This window comes from Tyto alba, unplaced genomic scaffold, assembly GCF_018691265.1.
Source record: "Tyto alba isolate M040663 unplaced genomic scaffold, T.alba_DEE_v4.0 Super-Scaffold_2, whole genome shotgun sequence".
NCBI classification, from domain to species: Eukaryota; Metazoa; Chordata; class Aves; order Strigiformes; family Tytonidae; genus Tyto; species Tyto alba.
This window is the reverse complement of record NW_024881282.1, coordinates 15,441,799-15,466,253: the sequence shown is the minus strand read 5'-3', so window position 1 is coordinate 15,466,253 and position 24,455 is coordinate 15,441,799. Positions and strand designations below refer to the sequence as shown.

General features: G+C 37.5%; 2 protein-coding genes across 2 annotated transcripts; both read left to right on the top strand.

Moving 5' to 3' along the window:
* Positions 1 to 742: 742 nt before the first annotated feature.
* On the top strand, positions 743 to 8,629 carry LOC104369556 (stromelysin-1). Its single transcript, XM_042793044.1, has 10 exons — positions 743 to 844; positions 1,653 to 1,894; positions 1,986 to 2,134; positions 3,154 to 3,279; positions 3,831 to 3,992; positions 4,127 to 4,283; positions 5,318 to 5,451; positions 5,976 to 6,135; positions 7,384 to 7,484; positions 8,529 to 8,629. Exons 1-10 carry the CDS (start codon positions 743 to 745, stop codon positions 8,627 to 8,629), a joined length of 1,434 nt encoding a protein of 477 aa, XP_042648978.1.
* A 7,105-nt stretch (positions 8,630 to 15,734) lies between these two features.
* On the top strand, positions 15,735 to 22,396 carry LOC104368301 (interstitial collagenase). The gene is made up of 10 exons (XM_042793043.1): positions 15,735 to 15,839; positions 16,810 to 17,054; positions 17,345 to 17,493; positions 17,585 to 17,710; positions 18,446 to 18,607; positions 18,977 to 19,094; positions 19,741 to 19,874; positions 20,902 to 21,061; positions 21,974 to 22,074; positions 22,296 to 22,396. The coding sequence occupies exons 1-10, from the start codon at positions 15,735 to 15,737 to the stop codon at positions 22,394 to 22,396; spliced, it is 1,401 nt and encodes a 466-aa protein (XP_042648977.1).
* The last annotated feature ends 2,059 nt before the right edge of the window (positions 22,397 to 24,455 follow it).

The window sequence follows — 24,455 nt, the reverse complement described above, 5'->3', positions numbered from 1 at the left end:
AACAGTAGAAACTGCTGAATAAAAATAGCATGGAGACACCTTTGCTCAATTTCTATAATGAGTGTAGCTATGCTCTGAAAAGTATTTTTGTTTCCTTGTGAGACTTCCATGTTTTCCTGCAGACCAAATGTAGTTTCATCCAGGTGAGAACTGTATCAAATTAAAACTGCATAAACAAAGCACTACATCAAACAGGGAGTTACAGCACTGACCTTTAAATTTTGAAGGACTCTATCAAAGGGAAAAATGATGGCACTATAATAGACTCCAAAAGTACATGTCACTGTACAAATAAGTACAAAAAATCCTAGAAAACACATTTTCTACTTGTAGTCTGTACTCCTGTAACCTTCTGTGAATGTTCTCCCCTTTAGGTACTTCAACAATACATTTGAAATCAAATGGAAAATATTAAAGAGATAAGCTTTAAGTTTTTGGATAATAAAAGTACATTTTAATAACTAAAAAGTTAATGAGCTTATTAAAAAGAACTACAGGTCTATTACCTCTGTATTAATCATATTTCCCCTGTTGCAAAACCTGCACAGGGGTGGAACCGGATGAAAAGCAGCACCAATCTTTTTTATTGTTTTGCATGTGTTCTGTTGCTAACTAGAAGTTGTGAGAATCAATGAGTCAGGGATCGGAGAGCTTTATAAAGCAAATGAGTAGTATATAAAGGTGAGCAGGCGTGTGGCAGACCACAAAAAAAAGACTTTTCTAAAGGCTAGTAAAAATGAGAATGGAGAACCTCCCATTTCTCTTGTTATTATGTGCAGCACTTTCTTGTGCTTTTCCTGCAGATACAAGGCAGAAGAAAGAAGGGGACATGCAGCTTATCCAGGTGAGGAAGGTAGACCTCTGGGGAGGAGATCTTTAACAACTGTTAAGTGTCCATGGCAGTCTCTGGAACTAGTATATAGTAGCTGAGAAGCTAGTTCTGCAAAGTCCAGTAGAGTGAATAATGTGATTGAGTATTTCTCAAAATAAAGGAGGCTGCATTCTGTACCATGATGACAAAAGCTTCTTAAACTATGACTCATTCTTGGTTTATTTTTTTGTAGAGAACAGTTAAAACTGATGATTCATTCACTTATGTGTTGATTCTACAAGTAATTAAACTCCTGAGTCAATCTACGTTTGATTTGTAGTTCAGGTGGAAATGTGGTTATTTATGAGACTTCTGGTATTATGAGACATATCTCTTCATAAAATAAGGATATTCTTCTGTCAGAATGGTTGCTATTAAAAAATGTGGGAAAATGGGATACTACTGCTGAAATTTTATATTCAGCCATATATTTCAAACAGCTTCAGCATCACCTGCTCTAAAGGACTCTGGGTAACCCTAAAGCACAGGATAAGTGGAGGGTACATTACTAGAAAATAATCAACTTCATAGACAAATGTTAATTCTGAATGTATTCTGAGTGAACTGAAAAACATTTATAGTGACAATATAATGCAAAAAGCTATCATTAAGAGAAAATATTCATACAGGCTTTAACAAACTATTATCTATACTACCACGGAACAGAAAGGAAAGTATCAAAAGTACATGTATGATGTGGTGTTAGTGTAACTTTTCACAAGCTTCAAAAGGAAACACCATTGACTGTCCTAAAATGTTTGGGTTTTTTTTTTTTCATCAGAAGTACCTGGAGAACTATTACGGTTTTAAGAAAGATGGGGAATCTTTAATTTGGAAAAGTAATAGTCCAATGACCCAAAAAATAAAAGAAATGCAGAAATTCTTTGGACTGGAGGTGACGGGAAATCTGGATTCTGGCACTTTGGACCTGGTACAGAAACGTCGCTGTGGATTTCCCGATGTAGCTGGGTTCTCCACCTTTGCAGGAGAGCCAAAATGGACAAAACAAGTTCTGACATATAGGTAATTATAGTGGAATTCCTAATGTAAAGATAGTGTGTTACACAGTGTAAGTTGTAAGAAGACAGCTGGTTTTCTATCTTATATTTTAAAGGATATTAAACTACACACCAGACCTGCATCCAGTAGATGTCAATGCAGCAATCAAGAAAGCGTTAAGTGTTTGGAGCCGTGTGACCCCACTGAAATTCATCAAGAAGGACAGAGGTGATGCAGACATAATGATCTCCTTTGCAGCCAGAGGTAAAACTCTACATAACCATTATGACAATGCTAAGATACTGTCTACATGGAGCCATTGGCCTGAAATGCTAACGATTTCTTCTCATAGATAGTATATGCAAAGTTCAGTGTCAGGTTGAACAAGCAGACAGTAAAACACAGTTCTTTCTCAAGGTGTTATTGCTATAATTCCTGACAGTCTTTGGGGGAAGGTGTAGAGTCAGATGAAGAGGAGGGGGAAAATAAATGTAATGAGCTGTCTGCAGTTCACTGGATCTAGACCTAGTATATTACATGCAACATGTGGAAGAACCACAAGAGGCTTGGGGCTTGTGGGATGTACACAGGCTCAGAGCATTATGGAGTGGGTAACTCTGGTTACACTCCTGGGATTAGACATGTGCTTTGTGTGACCTAAATAAGTTCTAGACAGACTCAAGGCTTGCATTTCTGGCATTGCCTCAGGGTAGGTTTACCATCAGCCTTCCCTCTTTCATTAACAATCACGCACACACTCAGTTTTTCAGTTGGCTCCTCTGTTCCCACCAAAACATATCTTCCACTCATCTGTGCTATGCAGAGCATGCAGGCACCACACGTAACCTCTATGTCCTTAAATCCTTTTCTGGAGACTACATTCAAGGGCTTATAGTCTTCCCAGGATCTTGCTCCTGCCATCAACACTTAAACTACCAGTCAGGTTCAGGTAACCACCTGATGGCTGCTGACACAGAGTTTATGAAAGTTTTACCTTACAAGCAAAAAAGGAAATATATTTTAACCTAAACCACGTCCTCCTCTTCCCTTCCAGCAGCAGTATGTAAATGCCCACTCATTTCTTGAGGAAACCAAGATTTCATTCCTGATGCATCAGTTCAAATTTTCCTGTTTTCCATAAGAAAAATAGAGATTTTTGGCAAATCTGTGTGGAAGGAGAACTTGAAGGTTTACAAAATCAGCAGAACAGAGAGCTCTATGCATGGCTGAGATCTGTAACCTCTATAACCCCCAGTCAGCTGTGTATGGGACTTGTTCCTCAGGTCACAATGACTTCATCCCCTTTGATGGCCCAGGAGGATCCATTGCTCATGCTTACGCACCTGGCAAGGACTTTGGTGGAGATGCTCACTTCGATGAGGATGAAACCTGGACCAAAAGCACAGAGGGTAGGAAATTAAATTCTCCAAGCCCTTTCTGAAGCAGGCTGTACATGAAATCAAGGGTAGAGTGTCTGTCTCCTCTCTTCCTTAAGAAGTGCTTAAAAATTAGTCTGATTTGAAGGAATATTGGACAGCTGGTTTCCATAGCTATAAAAAACCTCTGAGCCCTCTCATTTAAAAAATTAAGGCCCCAGATGAACTTCTGCCATGGACTGGGTGGAGATTCGTTTGGGAAGGAGCTGAGGGACCTGGCAGCCCCCTTCTCCCTGCTCCTCCAAGCTGCTTGTCTCTCCCTGCACGATTACATCACCTGCACTGGTCCAGGATTCTTCTACACTGACTTCAGCAGGATCTACAGACTATTTCCTTGTACTCTGCTGTAATGATATCATTATTTTTCTTTCTGACCAGAATTTCATCTCCAACTGAATTTCCCATAAGAGTTTCACTTGCTTAGGCAAGCAGTTCTGAAAGCTTCTGACCTAGCTTATATCCTTCATCTTTTCAGGACAAATGAAAAGACACAGCTCTCATTATGTTTTGTTTGTTGTTTTCAGGTACGAACCTGTTTTATGTTGCTGCCCATGAGTTTGGCCACTCACTGGGACTTTTCCATTCCAAAGACCCCAGTGCTCTGATGTACCCAGTTTATAGAAAATCTGACCCTTCAGTATTCCCTCTTCATCAGGATGATATTAATGGCATTCAGTACCTCTATGGTAATTCACGATTATTAATCAAATAATGCTTATAATTTCAAAGATTTTGAAACTCCTTTCAGGGACATTTTTGTGTAATGGATATACCTGAATCAGTTCTCACTTTAATTTCTTCAGTAAATTGCTTCTTTTAGGACCGTCTTCTAATACCCATGATGAACAAAGGGAATCTACTGAGATAAAAGACCCAACTGAGACAAAAGATCCTGCACTGTCAAACACCTGTGGCCCCAATTTAACTTTTGATGCTGTCACTACTTTTCGTGGAGAAATAATGTTCTTTAAAGACAAGTAAGTCAGCTTTCTTAAAGTAAAATAGCTGGATAACATTTTTAAATTATGCCCCACAGCATAGAAAAATAACTATGCAGAATATCAGCCATTCAAGGCAGGAAGGTAAGACAGGGAATCAGGATATGAAGTGGGAGGCAAAACCAAAGAGAGTGATGGAGAAATGAAGAAAGGTATGTGTAAGGTGGAAGATCACCTTTAAAACAGGGCATGCTATGAATAGGATGGGGAAAGATGGCTCCTCTGAAAACATGGGCTGTTTTCACTTTAGGCTGTAAGCAAGTCCCAAGTGTTTGACATCTGGGGGAGTTCGACTTTGGCAAAAGGCACCACAAGCCCTGGGTCATTCAACACCTTCACTGCTGCCCTTACTTTGAGAGAGCTGAGGGTTTACCAGTCCTGCCACAATACTTGCTTGAAGAGCACTTGTAGTGGTGACTTAGTATAATAATAAAAGGAAAGGATAATTAATTCAGTGCTAATCTCAGACAAACTGTCCCTCCCCAGGACATGACAGCCCAAAGTCTTGAGCAGAAGGGGTAAAAGAGTGATTCCCCTCCTTTATATATGGTAGGGCTGTACTTCCCCTTCTTCAGATCCTCCCCAAAATCAATGTTAAAGTGAGTTTTGATCTTAGAGTTTGGAGTCTACAAAAGCAGTAAAGTGTTATTTTGCAGAAGATCCTCATGCACACCAACTGTTTATCTAAGCTGGTGTTGGCAACCCCAGGGTGGGGTTTTATTCGTAAATTCTTACCCCATACTAGTCATGTGAGCCAGGCTTCTCTAGGCTCTCTTTCTGTGTAAGGGAAAATAATAACTGTTTTGACAAAACAGTTCATCTGACCTTTTTTAGATGTCTGCATCAAGATGAGAGGAAACCCACCATAACTTTCTGTTGACAATACAGGGTAATTAGGGTACATGGCTAGGTTTAGTCAGATAAATCCTGCCCTGGTTGCCGTGATGTGGTTTCATGCATTAGTGTGTGTGAACATATGACTTTATTTAAAACCTGTTCTATATTTATGTAAGGTATTTTTGGCGCAAACATCCTGCAGTCAGAACAGCTGATTTTAATTTAATATCTTCGTTCTGGCCATGGCTGCCACCTGGTGTTGATGCTGCATATGAAATTCCTGAAAAAGATGAAACTGTCATTTTTAAAGGTAAAATATTGTCTTTTTATTTTCCTATATTGTCTTTCCAAGTAGCCATGAGAGTTTGTGTCTTAAACTCTTTCTGTAGGATTTCACAAGCTTTAATTTAGTCCAATAAATTGGTGTATTTCAATCACAGAGATAACAAAAATAATATCTAAGATAAGAAACATGTATCTTGTTTTTTAATGTCAATATAAAAAAGTTTCCCTGCCAAAATAAATGTCATTGTTTTACTTTTTTTTTCTGGAAAACTATCAATTGAATTTAATATTTATTGCACATGCTTCTTCGTAGTTGGTGAAAAACTAACACAACTATGAAGGAAGACTGAAATTTCAGTTTTCATAAAATGTAGTGTGAACAACTATTGTTGCAGTTTTTTGGGACTCTAAACTTAGAATGTATAATGTTTTCAAATAATCATTATTTTCTCTTTGTATTTTTTCCATTAAAATATTAGCTTTCATGAAAAGGATTTTGTCATTCCAAGAAGATTCTGATAGCATGTTTTCATCAACTTTTCTTCACAGGGAATGAATTCTGGGTTTTGAGAGGAGATGCCATACTTCCTGGATACTCAAAAAAAATCTACACCCTGGGATTTTCAAAGGATGTCACCAAAATTGATGCTGCTTTTTATAATGCAAATGAAGGGAAAACATATTACTTCATAGCGGACAAATTTTGGAGGTAATATTTCCTGTGTTACTTTCCTAAATACGAGCAAACATAATCACATGATCAATATCCTGTCATGATTTAGGATGCATTAGTCACACACTTTGGGTAATCTCTTTCAGTGTCACAACTGGCTATGGAAAAATGTTTGAAAGGGAGGTGATACAGTGCTTTTAGCTTTCTTTTTAATTGATTTAATTATTTAACAGTTCTTTCATTATTTATTTATTTATTTATTTTCATTTAACTGTCTTGTGAAAAAAAAACATCCTACAGCTTCACAAGTCAGCTCAGGAAATCAAACAGAACCTCATTTTTTATACCAAAAACATTTATTTGGGGTAAGAAGAGTACTCCACCCTTTTTCCATTTACCAACAAATAGTTTCATAAAGTGGCTGTTAAATGCCATGTACTGCAAAGAATTATCTGGTTTGCGTAGTTATTATTTCCTATTTTCAGTCCAATCCCTACTGCTCAGCTTTGTGTTACAGGACATGTATTTCTAACAACTGAAGGAGGTGCTCCTGTAACAGAAGCAGTAGATAACCTGAACTTTTACATATGAATAACAGTTTCTCTCTTTCCTGACACCACAATGATCAAGTTGTTGTACATACAGAAATCATCCTGGAGTAACTATTCAGCCATGTATTTGTAGTTTAAGAAGATCAGACTTCCACATATTGCTTCAAATTCTCATAGCCTGAAGGACTTCAGCTGAGCAAAGGTATCAGAAGGAAAATGCCTTCAGAAGCCTTCTCATTCCAGCACTGATAGATAAACTGCACTTCACTAAAAATGTAATAGCCTGTTATAAGTAACTTAAGTAAAATGACTTAAAATAGCTTATAACTTAAGAAAAAAATCAGATTTTTCCTGATAAACCTTTCTTACAGAGACAGAACATGAAAGCAATCATTCTACAATCTTACAAATCTAACTTATGTTTCGGATAAGATTATCTAACTCTCCTTTAGGTATTGTCTCTTAGAAAAAATATTTAACATATTTATAATGATGGTTCGAATATTAGGTATTAGACACATCTTGAGCTTTTGTAAACAGAAGCAATTCTTTCAGGTCACCTAATGAGTAATAATTATTTATAGCACATTTTGTCTGTCTCAATGCTACCTAAATAATACTGATAGTCTTCAGTGAACTCAGTTACCTGTTGGCAGGTAGAATGAGGTGAGCTGAATTAATCATGAGTTATTCACAGTTTTCATTGACACCAGGCTGTTTATCTTTTCCTCAGTTATGATAAAAGAAGTAAGTTTATGGACAGGAAGCCCAAACTGATAAGAGATGCATTTCCAGGAATTACTGGGAAGATTGATGCTGTTTTTCAACATGAAAGTGAGTAACCCGTTCTTAATAAAATCTGTATTAAATGCTCAGGGTCACAGGGCTAAGAGTGCTTGGACAGAGAAAGGCACTTCTAAATGTTGTTCATAGCCCTCAGGATGACCAAGACCCTGCAATAGTCACGTAACACTCCCATGCTTCTGTTTATCCCCTTGAAAATCAATTATTATATACCTTTGGTCACAGCTTCACATCTGGAAAAGCCAGCTCTAGCAGACACATATATATCTCTGTATTCATGTTGACATGCGCCTCACACCATAAAGAGCACCACTCAAGACAGTGACTTCTCAAAAGCATAAGGTCTACCTGTTGTGAACAAGGCTATCACATCCTGGGCCTCTGACGTAAAATGGCACTTCTTTGAGAATAATAATTGGCATTTGCTTCTCTTGCATGAGGGAGAATGTTACTTAGACAAGGAGATGCTGGAACAGACTCAAGGGTACATTCACACTGCAAAATCACACAGCTTCCCACTTGCCTCCCAGCTCCTCATCTCCCGATCATTAAAACCCATGCATGTTAATTGCTTCCCAGAAAATCTATCAGATTCCTCCAAAATGAGACTTGCCCGTGGTGCTGGGGATCCCTAACTGCAGCCGTCACTCCCAGAGGGCAGCATGGAGGTAGCTGTCCCAGGCTGGATCTCTCCTTCCCCGTGCAGTCCCTGGAGGCACCCCAGCAAGCTGGTACCTGCTCGCACCTTGCCGTTCTCTGTGCCACACTCCAGGCTGTTGCACAGCCATTGCATAAGAGCAGATATTTTAAACTGCAGAAAGACACAGGATAAAATTTTTGTTGGGTCACCTCATGGGATTCCTTAAGTATATTATACAGTGTGTGCATCATTGGTTTGCTATGGAAGGTGTCCCCATGCTGCTGATCACCATTTTGCAGAGATTACATCCGGGAATAGATGCTGTTGGCAGCATAAGTGTGTCCAAAGATTTTCCGAGCTCTTTCCAGACGTCATTAAAGCATACTAATCTTTCCACCTGCAATATCATGATTCATCTGTTTATTTTTCCCTAGACTTCTTTTATTTCTTCCACGGAAGAAAGCAATTTGAGTTTGACCCTGACAAGAAGAGAGTTACACGCCTCCTAAAGACAAACTTCTGGTTTCCATGTTAGGAAAATGAAATCTGTAATGGTGTTAGAAATGATGTAGTGTTATTGTACTAGAAACACTTTTTCTTTTATAAATATATGAAATGTATAGGCACTTCAGCATTAGTAAGCAAACCTCAGCTCCTGCACAATCTGTGTTTCTGTAAATAACAGAACAGTAATTAACATACTGATGTGTATATATGTACGTAATTAACATCAGGATTGTTATTTTACCAAAGAACAATGCACTTTTTACTTTTGATACAAAACTGTGTCTTGTTTTATTTTTCCCACTGTCTTCTTTTCACTCACAAAACTGTGTCTTGTTTTATTTTTCCCACTGTCTTCTTTTCACTCTCTATGCTGTATATCACACTACACAGAGCCCTACCAGCCAGGAGTCCATGAGGACTTCTGTTTCTACAGCTAGGATTGCTTTCAATCAGCTTAAATATTTCAAAGTTAAGCAAGCAGGCTAATCAAAGCTACTGGTCATAATTGTGGATAGACAGACAGGAGCTCCAGAGGGCAATCACTCCCAGCCTGAGGTGGGTACCTAGGGATGGAAGTTCTCCTTTTCATTACTGACTGGAGAGGCAGTCTGTCTGAGCAGTTTATGTTAGACGCCTGATTATAGAAGGATAAGTTGAAGTGTGATGAAACCTACCTTAAGATATTTATTAATATATATATTATTAAAAGCTCATTTCCATTTCCACAAACACAGAAACAGAGAGGCACATTGACATGTAGGAGAACTCCAGTCATCCCTGAGCTGCCTCTGCTCTTCTCCAGCTGTCCTGGAGAAGCCCCCATGGGCTGGAGGACACCCATCACCATGGGTCAATAGGAGGGGAATCTCCATCACCTTACAGGCCAGAGGTCACTGCCATGGGGACAGAGATCTGTATCCAGTGGAAGAACATTTGGGAATTTTATAAAACTTATTATGTCATGTTTGAAGGGCACTGTGGGAATGTGCAAAATTTATTATGGGTTGATTAGGGGAAAGATCAAACGCAGGGTAATGAAAGGATCAAGCTAGATTGGGGAGGAACAGGTTTGGGAAAATAGAGGGAGGGATAAGTGGATGAAGGGGGATGGTTGTGTGCAAACAGGCTGTAGGTCAATGTGCTTCTTTGGCCACATCATGCACGTTTGGTCCTGTCTTCTCAGTAAGTCATATCTTATGTGTGGATGGGCTCTTTCTACATGTGTTTGGGTGAACTTCAAGCTGGACTGGCTGCCGAGGAAGTTAAGAGGCCTCAGTACCAGCAACCAGACTGTGGCTGCAAGGTGTGAGGACTCATACATTACTGTGGATACAGGAGGTGCAGAGGCAGCTACTGGGAGGACTGCGTGTCTGAGCCCAGCTTCTGAGGGCATCCACACTGTTTGTATTTCCATGTCAATGTTTCACTAGCGGGTGGAAGTCCTCATCATCCAGAGGGGAAGAATGGGATGGGGCCACCAGTCCTTTTCATATTTGGTACTACAATGCATCCAACTGGGAGTCTGTGAGCCTGTACCAATTCCAGTATGTCCCAGATGGTCCAGTTCTATTTTGGAGATCAGTGTGGAGACATTGATCTCTTGCTGCCTCTTTCAGGGCAAACTTTAGATCTGCACAGCTTGTATGACAACCGCCAAGTTTAGAGGCAAAGGACATCAAGCTGGTAAGGTTGTCTCTGCAAGGCATCCCAGGGCCTGTCTGCCATCAGGGAAGTTATGCCCAGGACACAACAGAGCAGATTCCCATCACAGGCAACAGCTCAGCTGCAGGGATGAAGAATATGATTTGGTTTGCCTGTGTGTTCAGGAAACAGGTGCTTGGCATGGAAAGTGGCACTCCTTCCATTCTCCTTTTACTGAAATCATTAATGATGCAATGTCTGAGACTGTGCAAGTCACTGAGGTGTAACTTGGGCACTGCCCCAGTCTGCAGCTTGTCATGTCGAATTACTTTTCTACAATAGAATAATTAGAACTGATTCAGCACCTGACATCCTGAGCCCTATCGCAGTGACCTTCGGACTTCAGTGTGGTTTGAACTATATCATTGTGCTCCTAACACTGCTCACCAAAGCACCCTGGTTGATAAACAGAGTGACTGATTATTCTCTTGGAGCAGAATCAACAGCATTTCTATAAGGAAATGTTTAGCATTGGGTGACGTTAAACCATGAGCTTGTGCAAACTTTAAGATACATGACTTGGAGGGTTGACTTTAGCTTTTTCATCTCAGTGTTAAAATATACTTGGTTCACTAAGAGAAAATTCCTAATGAATTCGCTAACTTCACAAAAGTATCTAGCAATCAGTTGAATACTGCTACACAGGGATATGTTTTATACCTTTGACACTTCAGCCTTTGAATGAGAAGTGACATCTTCCAAGAGAAATAACTTGTTTTAGGATAACAGACTGGGTTTGCAGAAAGATTTTTATTTCATTGCTTCAAAAGGTATTGGAAAACACATGAAGAGATTAAGATATGAATTATCCATTAAAGCACAGAATGGACATAAAAATACTTCCTACAAGAATGATGGTTGTACTTTGTAGTGTCACCTGCTACTGAGAAAGCAATTGTAAATGTCATTATGACAAATTATAACAGTAAACAATTCTTGGAATTATGAACTACCATTTTTTATTTTTGCAATATTAAAATTACAGAACTACCAATCAAAGTTCCCTTTTCTATAGTAATTCTGTAGTGACAGACTTTGATTTAGGGAAACTCCACTGTGAGTCACACTGTGAATTTATTTTTTTCATTATTTAGTTAAGGGTGTGGATGGAGTTGCTCCTTAGGGAGAAAAGGATGAAAGCCATTAGAACATTTTAAAATATAATCAGATATAACTAGGGGAAAAGGGATATAGCCTGAAGAGTCAAATGTAAGCTCTAGGTAAGTGAGGTACAAAGTAAATGGAAATCACTCAGAAAATTGATCAAGGGCTGAGAAACTCTTCTGGGGAAATATATCTCCACTAATGCTTCTGCCTAAATGTCCTTTTCAGTCAATGCTGGAAAGAGGAAATGTGTTGGATAGACCTCTGGAAGTGCTTACATTCCTATGAAGATTTAATGAACAAGGAACAGTGAGTATAGTACCTAGAAAAGGGACACTTCAAGATCTCTTACCTCAACATGAACAAGAGTGCAGTTTTGCTGAGGAAAATGTGCAAAAAAAGCAGGATTATTGCTAATAAAGGGAGACACAAGAGTGTACTGCCTGAGTGCACAATGGAAATACCCTTGAAAATGCTGTCCCTTTCTTAACAACAGTGTCAACCCCCTCTTCCTTAGGCACCCAGTTTGGGTTTAGCAGTGACTTAGCAGATGGGTCCCAGACCTAGCAGGGTGATTTGGGGAGACCTGAGTGAGGTACTGATGCTTGAGGTCCAGGAAAAATCTACCTCTGAAGAACAATTTTTGGTAGGTAAGAGAAAAGTTTACCTTTCTCCATTGGTTGCATGGAGATTTTAAGCAAACTTCAGGCAGGGCCAATGTGTTAGGAGTTTTTCAGATATGGTACTCTGATAGAGATGAAGCTGCTACAGCTCCATGCCCCCAGGTCCAGACAGCAGTGAGGCTGAGCATGTATTCTCAGTAGGCACATGCACACACAGTGCATACACATGCACACAAGTACACACACACACAAAGACACTATGGAGCCCCCAGCAGCTGGGCTCAGACATGCCATCTATGCAGCAGCTGCCCTGAAATGTGCTGGTGTCCCCTCCTGCCTCCTGCGCACACACACAAACAGGTCTCTCCACCAACCCCAGATCCCATGGTCTCTCCAGTTGATGACTTGGGCCCTCGGTCCCTCAGGTAGCTGACCCACAGAACCCTGGTCTCTCCAGTATCCAGCTCTGGCTTATGGCCACTTTGACACCCAGCTCCCAACCTTACTGGCCCATCCATCTGGATCTTCATTCATGCTCATACACATATATACGTACCCAGTTGACATTCCCACCCCAGGGGCTGTCACTGAGACCACCCTACATACACCCTGCACACAGGCCAGACCCCCTGGCCCAGGAAAATAGCTAGAAATTGGATTTAATGAGAGGCCAGGACAGACCGTGCCAGTCAGTTGCTGGTCAGGTGCAGGTGCAACAAAACTGTCACACAATCAAAATGAGGGATTGTGTAAACACTGGTTGGCACTCAATAAAAATTGTCATGTATTTCAAGTGGTCTTAGTTTCATCTTGGCATATTTATGTCTCCTTTTGTTGGGTTTTGATATTTTTGTCTGAAGGGAAGTGATTGAAAAGAAGAGGGGGCCAATGTGTTAGCTGCCACAGCATGGGAAAAGCAGATGACTGAAACCTATCCTTCCCTCATTCAAGGGAGATGTGCTGAAGGACACGCAGTAGGAAACCAATACAGACAGTGAAATGGGACATGACTTTGTAGCCTAACACTGTGGAAATTCCCAAGACAGAGGGAAGCCACTGCTTCTGCTTCCTCTTCCTGATGCTGTTTAACAGTTTTCACTTGATGACTCTTGAAACACATAAACATCTCCCACAGCTAGTGTTGGAGTCTAGGCCTTTCCAGTCCTGCCACTGGATGACTTGGAATGTAATTTATATAAAGTTTCCTGGAAAGCAACCAGATGTCTCCTCTCATCCTCTGCCTGACTCAATATCCTCTTGGTCACATTAAAATTTGGCCATAGACCCTTTGCAGAAATGTGCAAGGCCTCTCTGTGTAAGCCGCAACACATGATTTCCTAAAGTTCCCATCTCAGCCACCAGACACTTGTGATTAATCTGCATCTCTTCTTTGTCTGTATATGTTTAAACATACCCATGATATCTTCAGAAAATAAAAGAAAAAAGAAATAAGGAGTCAACTACTCCTTAGGAGAAAAAAAAAAAAAAAAAAAAAAAAAAAGGAAGAAACTGAGGTATTGAATCAGAAGCTGTATAAACCAGACTACAGAAACACATGAAGGAGAAATATTTCGAGGGAAAATACACTAATTTAGAGACAGAGTTAAAGAAGTTAAGCAGCATTTCACAAATCCCAAGATGATGTAAGTTATAGCAAAGACTTTGGAGAAGTATCCAATACACACAATTCTTTTTGTTCATGTCTGAAAACCAAGATGGATTAAGAATAATCAACAATGGAGTTTCCTTGGACAATGAACCATGAGGCTGAATCTCTTTATGTCTGCAAAAGATGTACCCTTTGAAGAATTTTTGTCCTAGTCATTTCAAATACCAGCACTGGACTGTTGCTTCTGCTTTTGAAATGTCCTGTATTAGCTTTAGTCAATCACTTCAGACAAGCAATGTGACTGACATTGGAAGGTATAAAGTATTTTGCTTTTCCCAGGAATTACAACTGCTCTGCTGAACCTAGAAAAAGTTAGGGGGTGCTACAGTGAGTGTAGAATCATATATTAAGTACATTATTTTTCCCTGATGTTTTGGAAACTAAGTGAAGTACTTCTCAGCACAAATAAAATTTTCATCCTGTATTGTGCTCCTTTAGACAATTCTACATATTTCTATTTCTCCCTCTCACACTAACATTTACTGTTCCTTTTTAAGGTTTCCAAGGAGGCTATTTACTGCCAACAAGGACAGCAACACCAAAAACATCTGAAAGATGTCCAGCCTATACTTGACAGCTGCCAGAGTTAGCAAACATGCAGCCACTTCAGGCCATCTACTCTGGTGCCTAGCTATCCTTGCAGTTAGAAATGTTTTCTTCAATTTAGGGGTCTACACTGCAGGTTCTCACATGTGTCCTGGGTATTTACACTCCTGTTATCATTGATAGAGACAATCAATACAGTCAGTGAAGTATAGAGAGCAATTAAGTCCACGTCATATGGTCAGTTGAATCACTCTAGAATCCATTGTCCAAAATGGGAGCTTAGACACCTAAATAACTTCTGGATATCTACATGATAAAACACTTAAAGCTGATTCCACTTCATTGCTCATTTACTTGTACTTGAGACACCAAGCTAGGACCAGCTGCCATGACACAGGAGCTATGGAGACCTTCCAGGGCAGCTGGAGGTCAGGTGGGATTCTCTAGAACATCTCAAATAGCACTAATGCTCAGGCAATCCCAAACCTCATGTCTTAACTTAACCACTGCTGTTTAAGACCATTCTAGAGTCCTGGAGAACAGTCACTACTTCCCCTTTAGGAAAAACCTTTCATATATTTAATAGCATTTATCATGGCTCCCTTCACTCTTCCTTCCATGAAACAGTGAACATAGAGTCACAAAATGGTTACTTTGTTCTTCCTTTTCCAGACTTACAAAAATTCCTGTTGCACTTCATGGAGTCTTTCTGACCAGAGATCATCTATTTGCTTGGATCAAAACATGATATTGCAGCTGAGACCTTATCCATGCTGGCAAGAATATAAACAGTATTTTGCTTACCGTACATATGGAAACCCAGTTTATGCATTCCAGTAACATGACTGATTTTTGTTAATATCAGTCAAAAATATTGAATCATATTAGCACTCAGTTTTGTTAGGATCATAATACTGTTTTAGATAGAACTTTTAGTTAGCTGATGACAACCCTCTTGGAATTATGATGCTGATTATTCCTAGATAAGATTGGTACTTTGTAATGTCTTTTATATTTATTATTACATATTATGACATAACATGTTATATTTTGTTAAATATTAAAAATACATATGATATATAGTATGTTATTCATTATAAAACTTTATATAAAATTACTATTATATGTTATTTCCTGTTATTTCTCCAGTTTATCAAGACTTTGTGCAATAAATAGTCTAAATTCATGATTTAAAAAGAAATATGGGATGTAGCTCCACTTTTTACCTGAAAAATATTTCCTTATTTATTAAACACACTGCAAAACTACCCCAAACAAAAGGCTCAGGCAAAATAAGGACAGTAACATTAGTTAAACACATTGCATCACTACCTGCTGATGAAACTGTTATGCATCATTTTTACTAATCAGCGGATATTATACAGCATGAGTCAGACTGTCATTGATTTACAAATTAGCTATATAAACAGAGCTGAGAAGTGTATTCAATAGCTCAAGAGTGAAACTGAGGCAGTCAAACTTAGTCAAGGATGAAGACAATTTTGCTTGTCCTGTTGCTGTGTGTGGCTGTCTCCTCTGCTTTTCCTGTGGCTCCAGAAGCAGAAGATGAAGGAAAAACCCTACACCTTGTAGAGGTAAATATTTTTCACTGCATTTCTAAGTGAAACATAAGGTAGTCTGAGAAATAACTATAGCTGAAATTCTTTTCACACAATATAGCTTTAAATTAAAGATGTACCATTTTACAGAGGTTTCAAGAGAAAACTTTTCCTATAAATCTAGAAAATGTGTGAAAATTATGTGGAATTTATTTACTCAAAAGTTGTCTGAATATTGCACAGCTTCACTTTGATGTTGTCAGTAAAGTAATAACAAAACTACCAAAGCATGATTTCTATCAGCAAGTCTCTGTGATGTGCAGAAATAGTCAAACTCAACAACAATTTACATTTCAGAATGTGCTTTGAAACTTGTGATATGAGTTGTCTCAGCAATGTAAAGGAGGAAACTTTCTTGAAGCAGGCATGTATTTCAATTTATGGATATTTTATGGAATATTTTGAAAAATATGGACAGCTATAAGAAATGCAACACTTACATAGACACAACACTATTTATTGGAGACAAAACTGTTGAAATTTAGTAGGTAGACCCAAGTTCCTAATATCATTTTTCATAGCTAAAAATAAATGACATGATTTGCTAAGTGCCGACTCTCTAGTAGTAGTCACCTGTTTTGTTGGGAGTCCTGGATGTATGGAGTGTCACTGCCAATCTCTAATTCCTTGATGGGGCCAGCTATAAGCTTCCTCATAAGTTTTTCTGTTAGAGTAATTGGGCACCATAAAAATATGGAATTAATTGTTAATAATAAATATTGGATTTTAAAGACATTTCATCATATATTCCCTCACTGAAAGAAGAAATTCAGAAAACTATATGAAAACCGTAAATAATATCTGACTCTTCACACCAACTCCTCCTCTTGGAAAACACAGGACATGTCAATATGGGAATAATTCAAGATTACTTAAAAAATTTAAATGTGACTGAAGACAGTACTGATACTCCACAATGTTCTTCTTTTTTTAAACTCTGGTTCAGAGTTATCTACAGAATTACTATGATCTTCAAAGTGATCACCAGCCTCATTTAAGAAAAAAGGGTGAAAATCCCCTTGCTGCAAAGCTCAAGGAAATGCAGGAATTCTTTGGAATACAGGTGACTGGGAAACCTGATCTTGACACTTTGGAGATGATGAAAAAACCCAGATGTGGTATACCTGATATAGGCCAATATGTGTTCACAGAAGGGAATCCCAAGTGGAAAAGAAACAATCTGACATACAGGTAACCTTTCTTAATCTGGTTCAAAAAGATATAAATCTAGCATCCCAATTTGGGGGGGGGGGGGGGGGGGGGGGGGGGGTGGTCTGAAGTAAGTACATTGTGCCATCCAGAGTCATTAATTGATTTCTGGAAGAAGACAGGCACTCTAAAAGGCAGTATCTGAAATGAAACCATTATTAATTTTCATTCATGAAAGATGTCCAAAATCTCTGACTTTTGTACAAGTTTTTATTTTTCAACTTAAATGTTATATTCTTGAAAATATATAATGTGTTGGGTTTGATTTGAAGGATTTTGAATTACACCCCAAAAATGAGACAATCTGATGTAGATGAAGCTGTCCAAAAAGCTCTCAGTGTCTGGAGCAAAGTGACACCATTGACATTCCAAAAGGTTGAGGACAAAGAAGCAGATATAATGATCTCTTTTGCTTATAGAGGTAACACTGATATTTTTACATATTTAGTAGCCGCCTGCAATCATAGAAATAATTCAGGATTCTAGCTGATTTTTTTCTCTCTTCATTTTAGACCACAGAGACAACTCACCTTTTGATGGCCCCAATGGACAGCTGGCTCATGCTTTCCAGCCTGGTGAAGGTATTGGTGGAGATGTGCATCTTGATGAGGAGGAAGCCTGGACAAAAGATGGAAGAGGTAAGGACTCTGTAACTGGATCCATTTATATAGTTTTACCTCGTACTGTCTTAGCTCATGTGATGCTTAGTTCATGAGCCTGATTACAGGCAAAAAGTGAGCAAAAGTGGCAGAACTTGTCCTTTTAAATTGCTTTGCCTTTTTTTTTTTTTTTTTTTCCATTTGTAGAAATCAATTCACAGAAAAGAGATTTTTAGGTCATAGTGGTTTATAATGACAACTAATTCAGCCCTTAAAAATACTTTTTTTGTTCATGTGAAACCTAAAACTTGGATACAGGGAGATCTAGTGCTTAACTTCTCAAGTCAAATCTTTTTTGCCTCTTAACCTAGCACCTCAAGGTTTCATGCTAATTAGGATGTTTGAGTAACACCAAAACTGTCACCTCAGTGTTTGTTTTGAGGCTTTTTTCTGTTGGATCACTGAACACCCACTTGTCATTGGCATGATCTTTGATCTGAGCAGTTTATGTGACAGCAGGAGATATAAGATTTGTACTTAAGACACGAGGACACTAGAGAAAGGACGAGACAACAGTTAAGGCTGGACATTGTTAAGTAGTCATATAGCTATTCTGTTACAATATTTTTGAGTTGTGATGTTGATAGCATTACTTACAGCCTCTCTTGTACCTGTAGTGTATTTTGGGAGGTTTCATAAGTGTTTCCCTTTTAGTCAATTGTGCTGAATTCTGAAACAGATTTCACCTTGTTTCATATGATTTCTATCCTACAGGCTACAATTTGTTCATTGTTATTGCCCATGAGCTTGGCCATTCACTGGGTCTGTCTCATTCACATGATCCTGGAGCACTGATGTTTCCAACTTACTCCTACACAGACCCCAATGAATTCCTTCTTCCTCAAGATGACATTGATGGTATTCAAGCCATCTATGGTAAGAAAAAACATTTTTATTTCATATTTCTACTTGGGAGGCTGGTAAACAGTAATAAAAGTATATTTAAAATATGCTTATTCCACCCAAATGAGAAGTTTATCTGCTGCTGAACAATGGATAATATAAGAGAGAAAATTCCTGGTAGCTAACTTCAGGAGAAGTCCAGTTCTGCAAAAAATTCATTTTGGAAAAGATGAACACAACTGGGTTTATCAACATTAAAAACCTTCTTTTAGTGACAGACCCTTAATTTAAAACTATATGCCTTCGCATTCTCTGTAAAGAGGGTTCTTGATGTCCTCAGAGACATTCTGAACACTGTCTTTATATTTCTCCATACTAAATGATAAAATATTCTTCCTACAGGAAAGTCTAATGCTGCTGTGCAGCCAACAGGACCCATAACTCCACAAGCTTGTGACCCAAATTTGACATTTGATGCTATTACTACCCTACGTGGAGAAATAATATTCTTCAAGGGCAGGTAACAACAAGTGTATATAATCTCTTTAAAATATTCAGTAATTTTTTAAAAACCTGCAATTCATGAGGGAAAACTGTCCTTTTGGAATGCAGTACAAAGAGAAACAGTGGAAAAACACCATGTATTTACACAAGCAAGAGTTCTCAAATCATTAATCCCAAGAGCTCTAGTTGATAAGAACAGTGAAGATGATGAGGGCTTGTAGGTTATTTTCCAGCTGTTCTGTTTCTGTGGCCACTGCTGCAACAGACTTGTCTCTGAACTCGATTGAACTAATAGCAAAGCAAGAGCATTCATATATCCCTTACCAATGTGTCCATATAACCTTTCTGCTACTCCTTGATACAAGAGCAGGGACAGAACCAAAAGCACTGTTATAAAGATGTCTGTTAGGTGGTTACTGAAGCCTACCCTTAGTCTGCATGTCCTACAGAGAAACAAAATATTTATCTTGCCTGGTTTTTAGCATGTGACAGTGGTGCTAAACTTGAGTGCAGTAGCTCTAGATTTCCTTTACATTCAGTGAAGGGGGATATTCACCCCAGGTACCCATCTCTCCCTTGTTATACTCCAGGTGCTATAATAATTATTTTGCACTTATAATGGAAATGGAACTATTTTATTGCATATATTTTGTTTAAACCAGATATATGCTGCGCAAACATCCTCAGAGGACAGAGACGGAGCTCAATTTTGTCTCACTGTTCTGGCCAAAGTTACCATCAGGAATTCAAGCTGCTTATGAAAATGCTGAGAGTGATGAAGTTTTGCTTTTTAAAGGTAATGGAATCTGAAATTCTCTGCTTTTTCTGACCAGTTAATCCCTGCTCCTTTGCAAACTAAGCAATTACAGAAGTCAAAGTGGTTTTTAAGGAAGATCAGGGAAACAAAGAATCTTACAAATCTGCAAATAATTAAAGCCAAGGATTATAGACTTATACTGCTGTAAGGGATCTCCAGAGCTCATAATCATGAAAACTTGTCCCTCTCTCATAGTTAATGCTCTGAAAAACAAGACACAAAAATATCTTCCCTTCTTCAGGTCTAGTTTTCTTCAGGTAACAGTATTTCACTTTATGCAGAAGGATTTTTGCTGAATTCAGTTGGCAAATACAGGCATTTGAACATTACTGTTATTAGTATGCTTATTAGTATTTTGTGATATTTTGAAAAAAAAAAACAAAAACAAAAAATATGTTGATGGAAAAGTGTATTGTAAAAGGAAAATTGTTGACTGAAAAAACAATGTCTTTTTCTTTAAAGATCTCAAATATGCTTTAAATGTCTCAGATAACTTCTTTATGCACATACCACAGTTTATATTACCATATATGAATATGTTCATTGCATCTAAAAACATCAAAGGATTTTGATTAGACATATGCCCTTCTTAATAGTTTAATGCACATTTTCTATTTTCAAAATATTATACTGCTCTATAATCAAATACCATATTACAGGAATTTAATAAACACTATATACCAATCCAATATCAGTGGATTAACTCATCAACCTCCAGCACTCCCCAAGTTATTACCTAGATAAATACATTATATTCATTTGAAAAAAAATCTGGGAAAAGTACTATCTATACACTTTGGGATTCTAATGTTTTACTCATAGAAAAAAAAGACATTTCCACTGTCTTCATGATGTAGTCTCAGTGCAAGAACCAGAACTATTTTCTAAAGTAATAAACTGAAAGGAATACCGATATCTAAGATACATTGCTTACTATCAATCTAAAACACAATTAAGTGTTGTTTATAAATGTCAATAACAAATGAAATGTGTTTATATTTTTCAGAGGATAAATACTGGGTTCTCAGGGGATATGACATTGCACCTGGCTACCCTAAACCAATCTATCACTTGGGGTTCCCAAAGACTGTTAAAAGAGTTAATGCAGCTTACAGTGATGAAACCACAGGGAAAACATACTTCTTTACAGCTGACAGATACTGGAGGTAAGATTTAATGTTCATTTACTGGAAGGCATATTTTCACTTGTCCATGAGGGCTGATGTATTACCATAAAATTCAAGTCCAATGATGTTTAAACCACGTGTATTCCAGAAATTTAAACAGGATCCTCTTGAATTTTAAAAATTTTAAGCATTTGATAAGAAATATCAACTTTTTTATAGGATTTTTTGGCCGTTCATTAGATTTCTATAGCAGGAATGTAAGTATTTGCAACTGAATTAGACATCACCCATAAAAGAGTGATGTTTCTAATAAATTATTCACTTTTTCTCCTCAACAGAGATGCTTTTCTGTGCAATGTTGTGATAGTGTCCATTTGTCATTCAAATTTCAAATAAAATGAACAGCTAATAAAAAGCGTTGTAATTTAATTTCTATGTGAACAAATTATAAATATTCTTCAATTGTACAGCTGGTTGTATTTATAATTGAGGTGTAGCTCTTGACAAATTTCAGAGAGTAATTTTGTTTAAGAAGTACAACGTTGACATTAATACGTTTCAGGAATGTGTTACCATCTTCGACTCTCATCTTTTATGTTTTGCTTTTATACTGAATTCATTATCCAGTGCCTTGAAACAGAAACAGATTTTATGTGCAAGTAATGGCCACAGCTCTGGACAATCCAGAAATGTGTTAATAAATTCCTGGGCTGTATTCCCAAAGTCCTTGAGATCCTTGTTACAAGTTTTACCAAAGGCAAAATTTTCATATCTCAAGACACTCAAATGTGAGAACCTTAATATATAAAAGGAAGAAACAAAAAGCTACTTCATCTAATCTTTATATGACTTCTTACTAACAGTAGAGTTGTATATGTGTATGAATTTTCTTTGGACTTTCAAAATATTGTCTGCTTCCTCACAAATTTTAATTATGTTTCTTGTGTTAAGATATGATGAAACCAAAAAATCCATGGATCAGGGTTATCCCAGGAAAATTGTCTCCAGCTTTGGAAAAATTGGCAGAGTAGATGCTGCTTTCCAGAAAGATGGTAAGTAAAACATACCTTTAATCTGGGTTTAATTGGATATCTGGCCTTCTGCAAATACAGTAATTTTTTTCAAAAATCTGTTATTACCCTAAATGAGATGGAAATGAAAAATAGCAAGTATAGATGAACTGCTTATGTTGTTTTGGTTTTTTTTTTTTTTTTTCCAAAATACTGAAAAGAACTTACATATGAAACATAATTCGATGATATTTTATTTCTAGGCTATATCTACTTCTTCCATGGAACAACTCAGTTCCAGTTTGATCCTCACGCCAAACGGATTGTCAGAAAAATGAAGAGCAATAGCTGGTTTAATTGTTAATTGCGGTGTTTTTCCATATGCATACTGTATGTTTTTATGTTCTGAATTTTTCAGCATTTCATCATTACCAGGTCAGAATGGATTTCTGCCTGAGTTCTGTGGGAGCAGAGTCTTAATAATTATTTACTATAAAACGAGTACATGTATATAATTTATCACAATTTCACCTGTTACACTAAAGTTTCCTAATAAATTACTTTTGTTATACCATTGTGTCCTTGATGTCTTATTTGCATTAATACTCAAGAAGCAAGTGTAGCTTCCAAACACTGAAAAAGGTATTCTGGCATGAAACATCACATCTTTTTCCCTAAGCCAGAAAGGAGCAGCCACCTGGATCTGAACCCATCACCCCACACAAGCCCTGGTGAAAATCCTATGGGTAATTAGGCCATTTGGGGCCCATCAGCATCTATCTACAAATGATACTTCCACTTTCTCTTCCTCTTTCCCCCACTTATATTCTTAGTCTTCCGTCCAGGGTCTACATATTTGTAAGTGTAAGCATTTTTTTCTTTCTCATGTTTTTGGGTTTAGGAACTGGGTTTAAGCCTGGAAATGTAGATTAGAAAAGACCCTTGAGATCACTGAAACCAGCCCCTTGCTATCACAGGTAGCCACACCATATAATAGACAAATAAATCTCCTTACTCAAGGCTCTTTCAAGTGTTTATTATTCCAGTAGTTAGTAAATTCCTCCTAATTTCATTGAGTTAAAGAATGAAGATATTTGCTGAAAAAAATTAAAATTCTTGGCCAAAAATATTTCTGATACAAAAAGTTAATGAAAAAGAGTTTGACTTCTATTTTAACTGCATATTGTTTTCAAAATCCTCAGTCAAAATGGTGCTTGAATGATTATTCACTTTCTTTTTAGTCTTTGTAGTTCATCTGATACCATTAGAAGCCATATGACCATAACAAAATGTATTATCTTGTACAATATTGGTATTATTTAATATTCTTTGGAGGAAGGTTTCAGGTTACTATAATAGAAGTAATTGCATTTTGAGAAAGATTGTGTAACCTTATAAAAATGTATCTGTTCAATTTTTGTCATTACTTAGCTGTCTGTATTGGGAGCCTATTAAATTTTATCCTTCATAAATAAAGAACAGACTTGGTAGTTCTTCTGTTTATTAAATTCAGGAGTAAGAATTAGTCCAAATACTATTCAAATATAAGAAATAGTATAATTGAAAATTATCCTGAATATATTGTATTCTTTATAAAACCTAGAAAAAATATTATAAAATAATTAAAATAAAATTGAATTACAGTAAATCAAAGGCTTTAATGAAAAGGTTAATTTATACGAATCCTGTTCTCACAAGGCAATTTAGGTACTTCTTTAATTGAAAGCTTAGTAACAATGCTATTTAAACGTATACTCTAGTGTAAGTCAGTGCTACTGAATTACTAATGACAATTAAGAAAAAAATTATTTTAGAAGTATATAAATCTAAATTTATTTTTATGGTGTACAAACATAACACAAGATTACAGGGAAAGATATTATTTCTTACTAGACGTATTATATATTAAAAAATAAAAATTGGGAGCAAATGTTCCCTTCAGATATGAAGTAGAACCAGAAAATCTCAAGGCAATGCCAAAACAGCTCCTAAGATTTAGAGTAGAACACTAATCCCTCTGTAAAAGAAAAAAGTAGTGGGCGCTCATGGGGTGGAGAAAATGTTAAATGTGAGGTGAGGGATGAAGAGGTGGTTGATTTGGAAGAGAGAGATAGCATATAATTTACAGACCATGGAAGATGAAGAAGTTAAAGAGAGAATGAAGTTATAATGGCATATTTTTAGTCCATGCCTTTTGGTATCCTGTGAAGTTCTGAGTTTTAGTTGCCGGGCACATTTTTTTGTAATTTGTTTTTTGGATTTCCCCTGAGCAGGGAGACCGAGAGCTCAAAATGAAGTGATTTCTTTGTGAGAAATATTCCCCATACTTATGTAACTGACAATTTCCTTTGCCTGTATGAGCATGGTGATTACTGCATCCCAGCCACACCATCAGGAGGAGGGCACGTCTGGTGCCGGTGGCT

Bases quoted from the DNA above. Each gene is read 5' to 3' on its own strand.
- LOC104369556 (XM_042793044.1), top strand. From the start codon at position 743: ATGGAGAACCTCCCATTTCTCTTGTTATTATGTGCAGCACTTTCTTGT. The intron at 3,280-3,830 runs GTAGGAAATTAA...TGTTGTTTTCAG, and splicing joins CTGGACCAAAAGCACAGAGG to GTACGAACCTGTTTTATGTT. The intron at 3,993-4,126 runs GTAATTCACGAT...TGCTTCTTTTAG, and splicing joins TGGCATTCAGTACCTCTATG to GACCGTCTTCTAATACCCAT.
- LOC104368301 (XM_042793043.1), top strand. From the start codon at position 15,735: ATGAAGACAATTTTGCTTGTCCTGTTGCTGTGTGTGGCTGTCTCCTCT. The intron at 15,840-16,809 runs GTAAATATTTTT...ACTCTGGTTCAG, and splicing joins AAACCCTACACCTTGTAGAG to AGTTATCTACAGAATTACTA. The intron at 21,062-21,973 runs GTAAGATTTAAT...TCTTGTGTTAAG, and splicing joins ACAGCTGACAGATACTGGAG to ATATGATGAAACCAAAAAAT.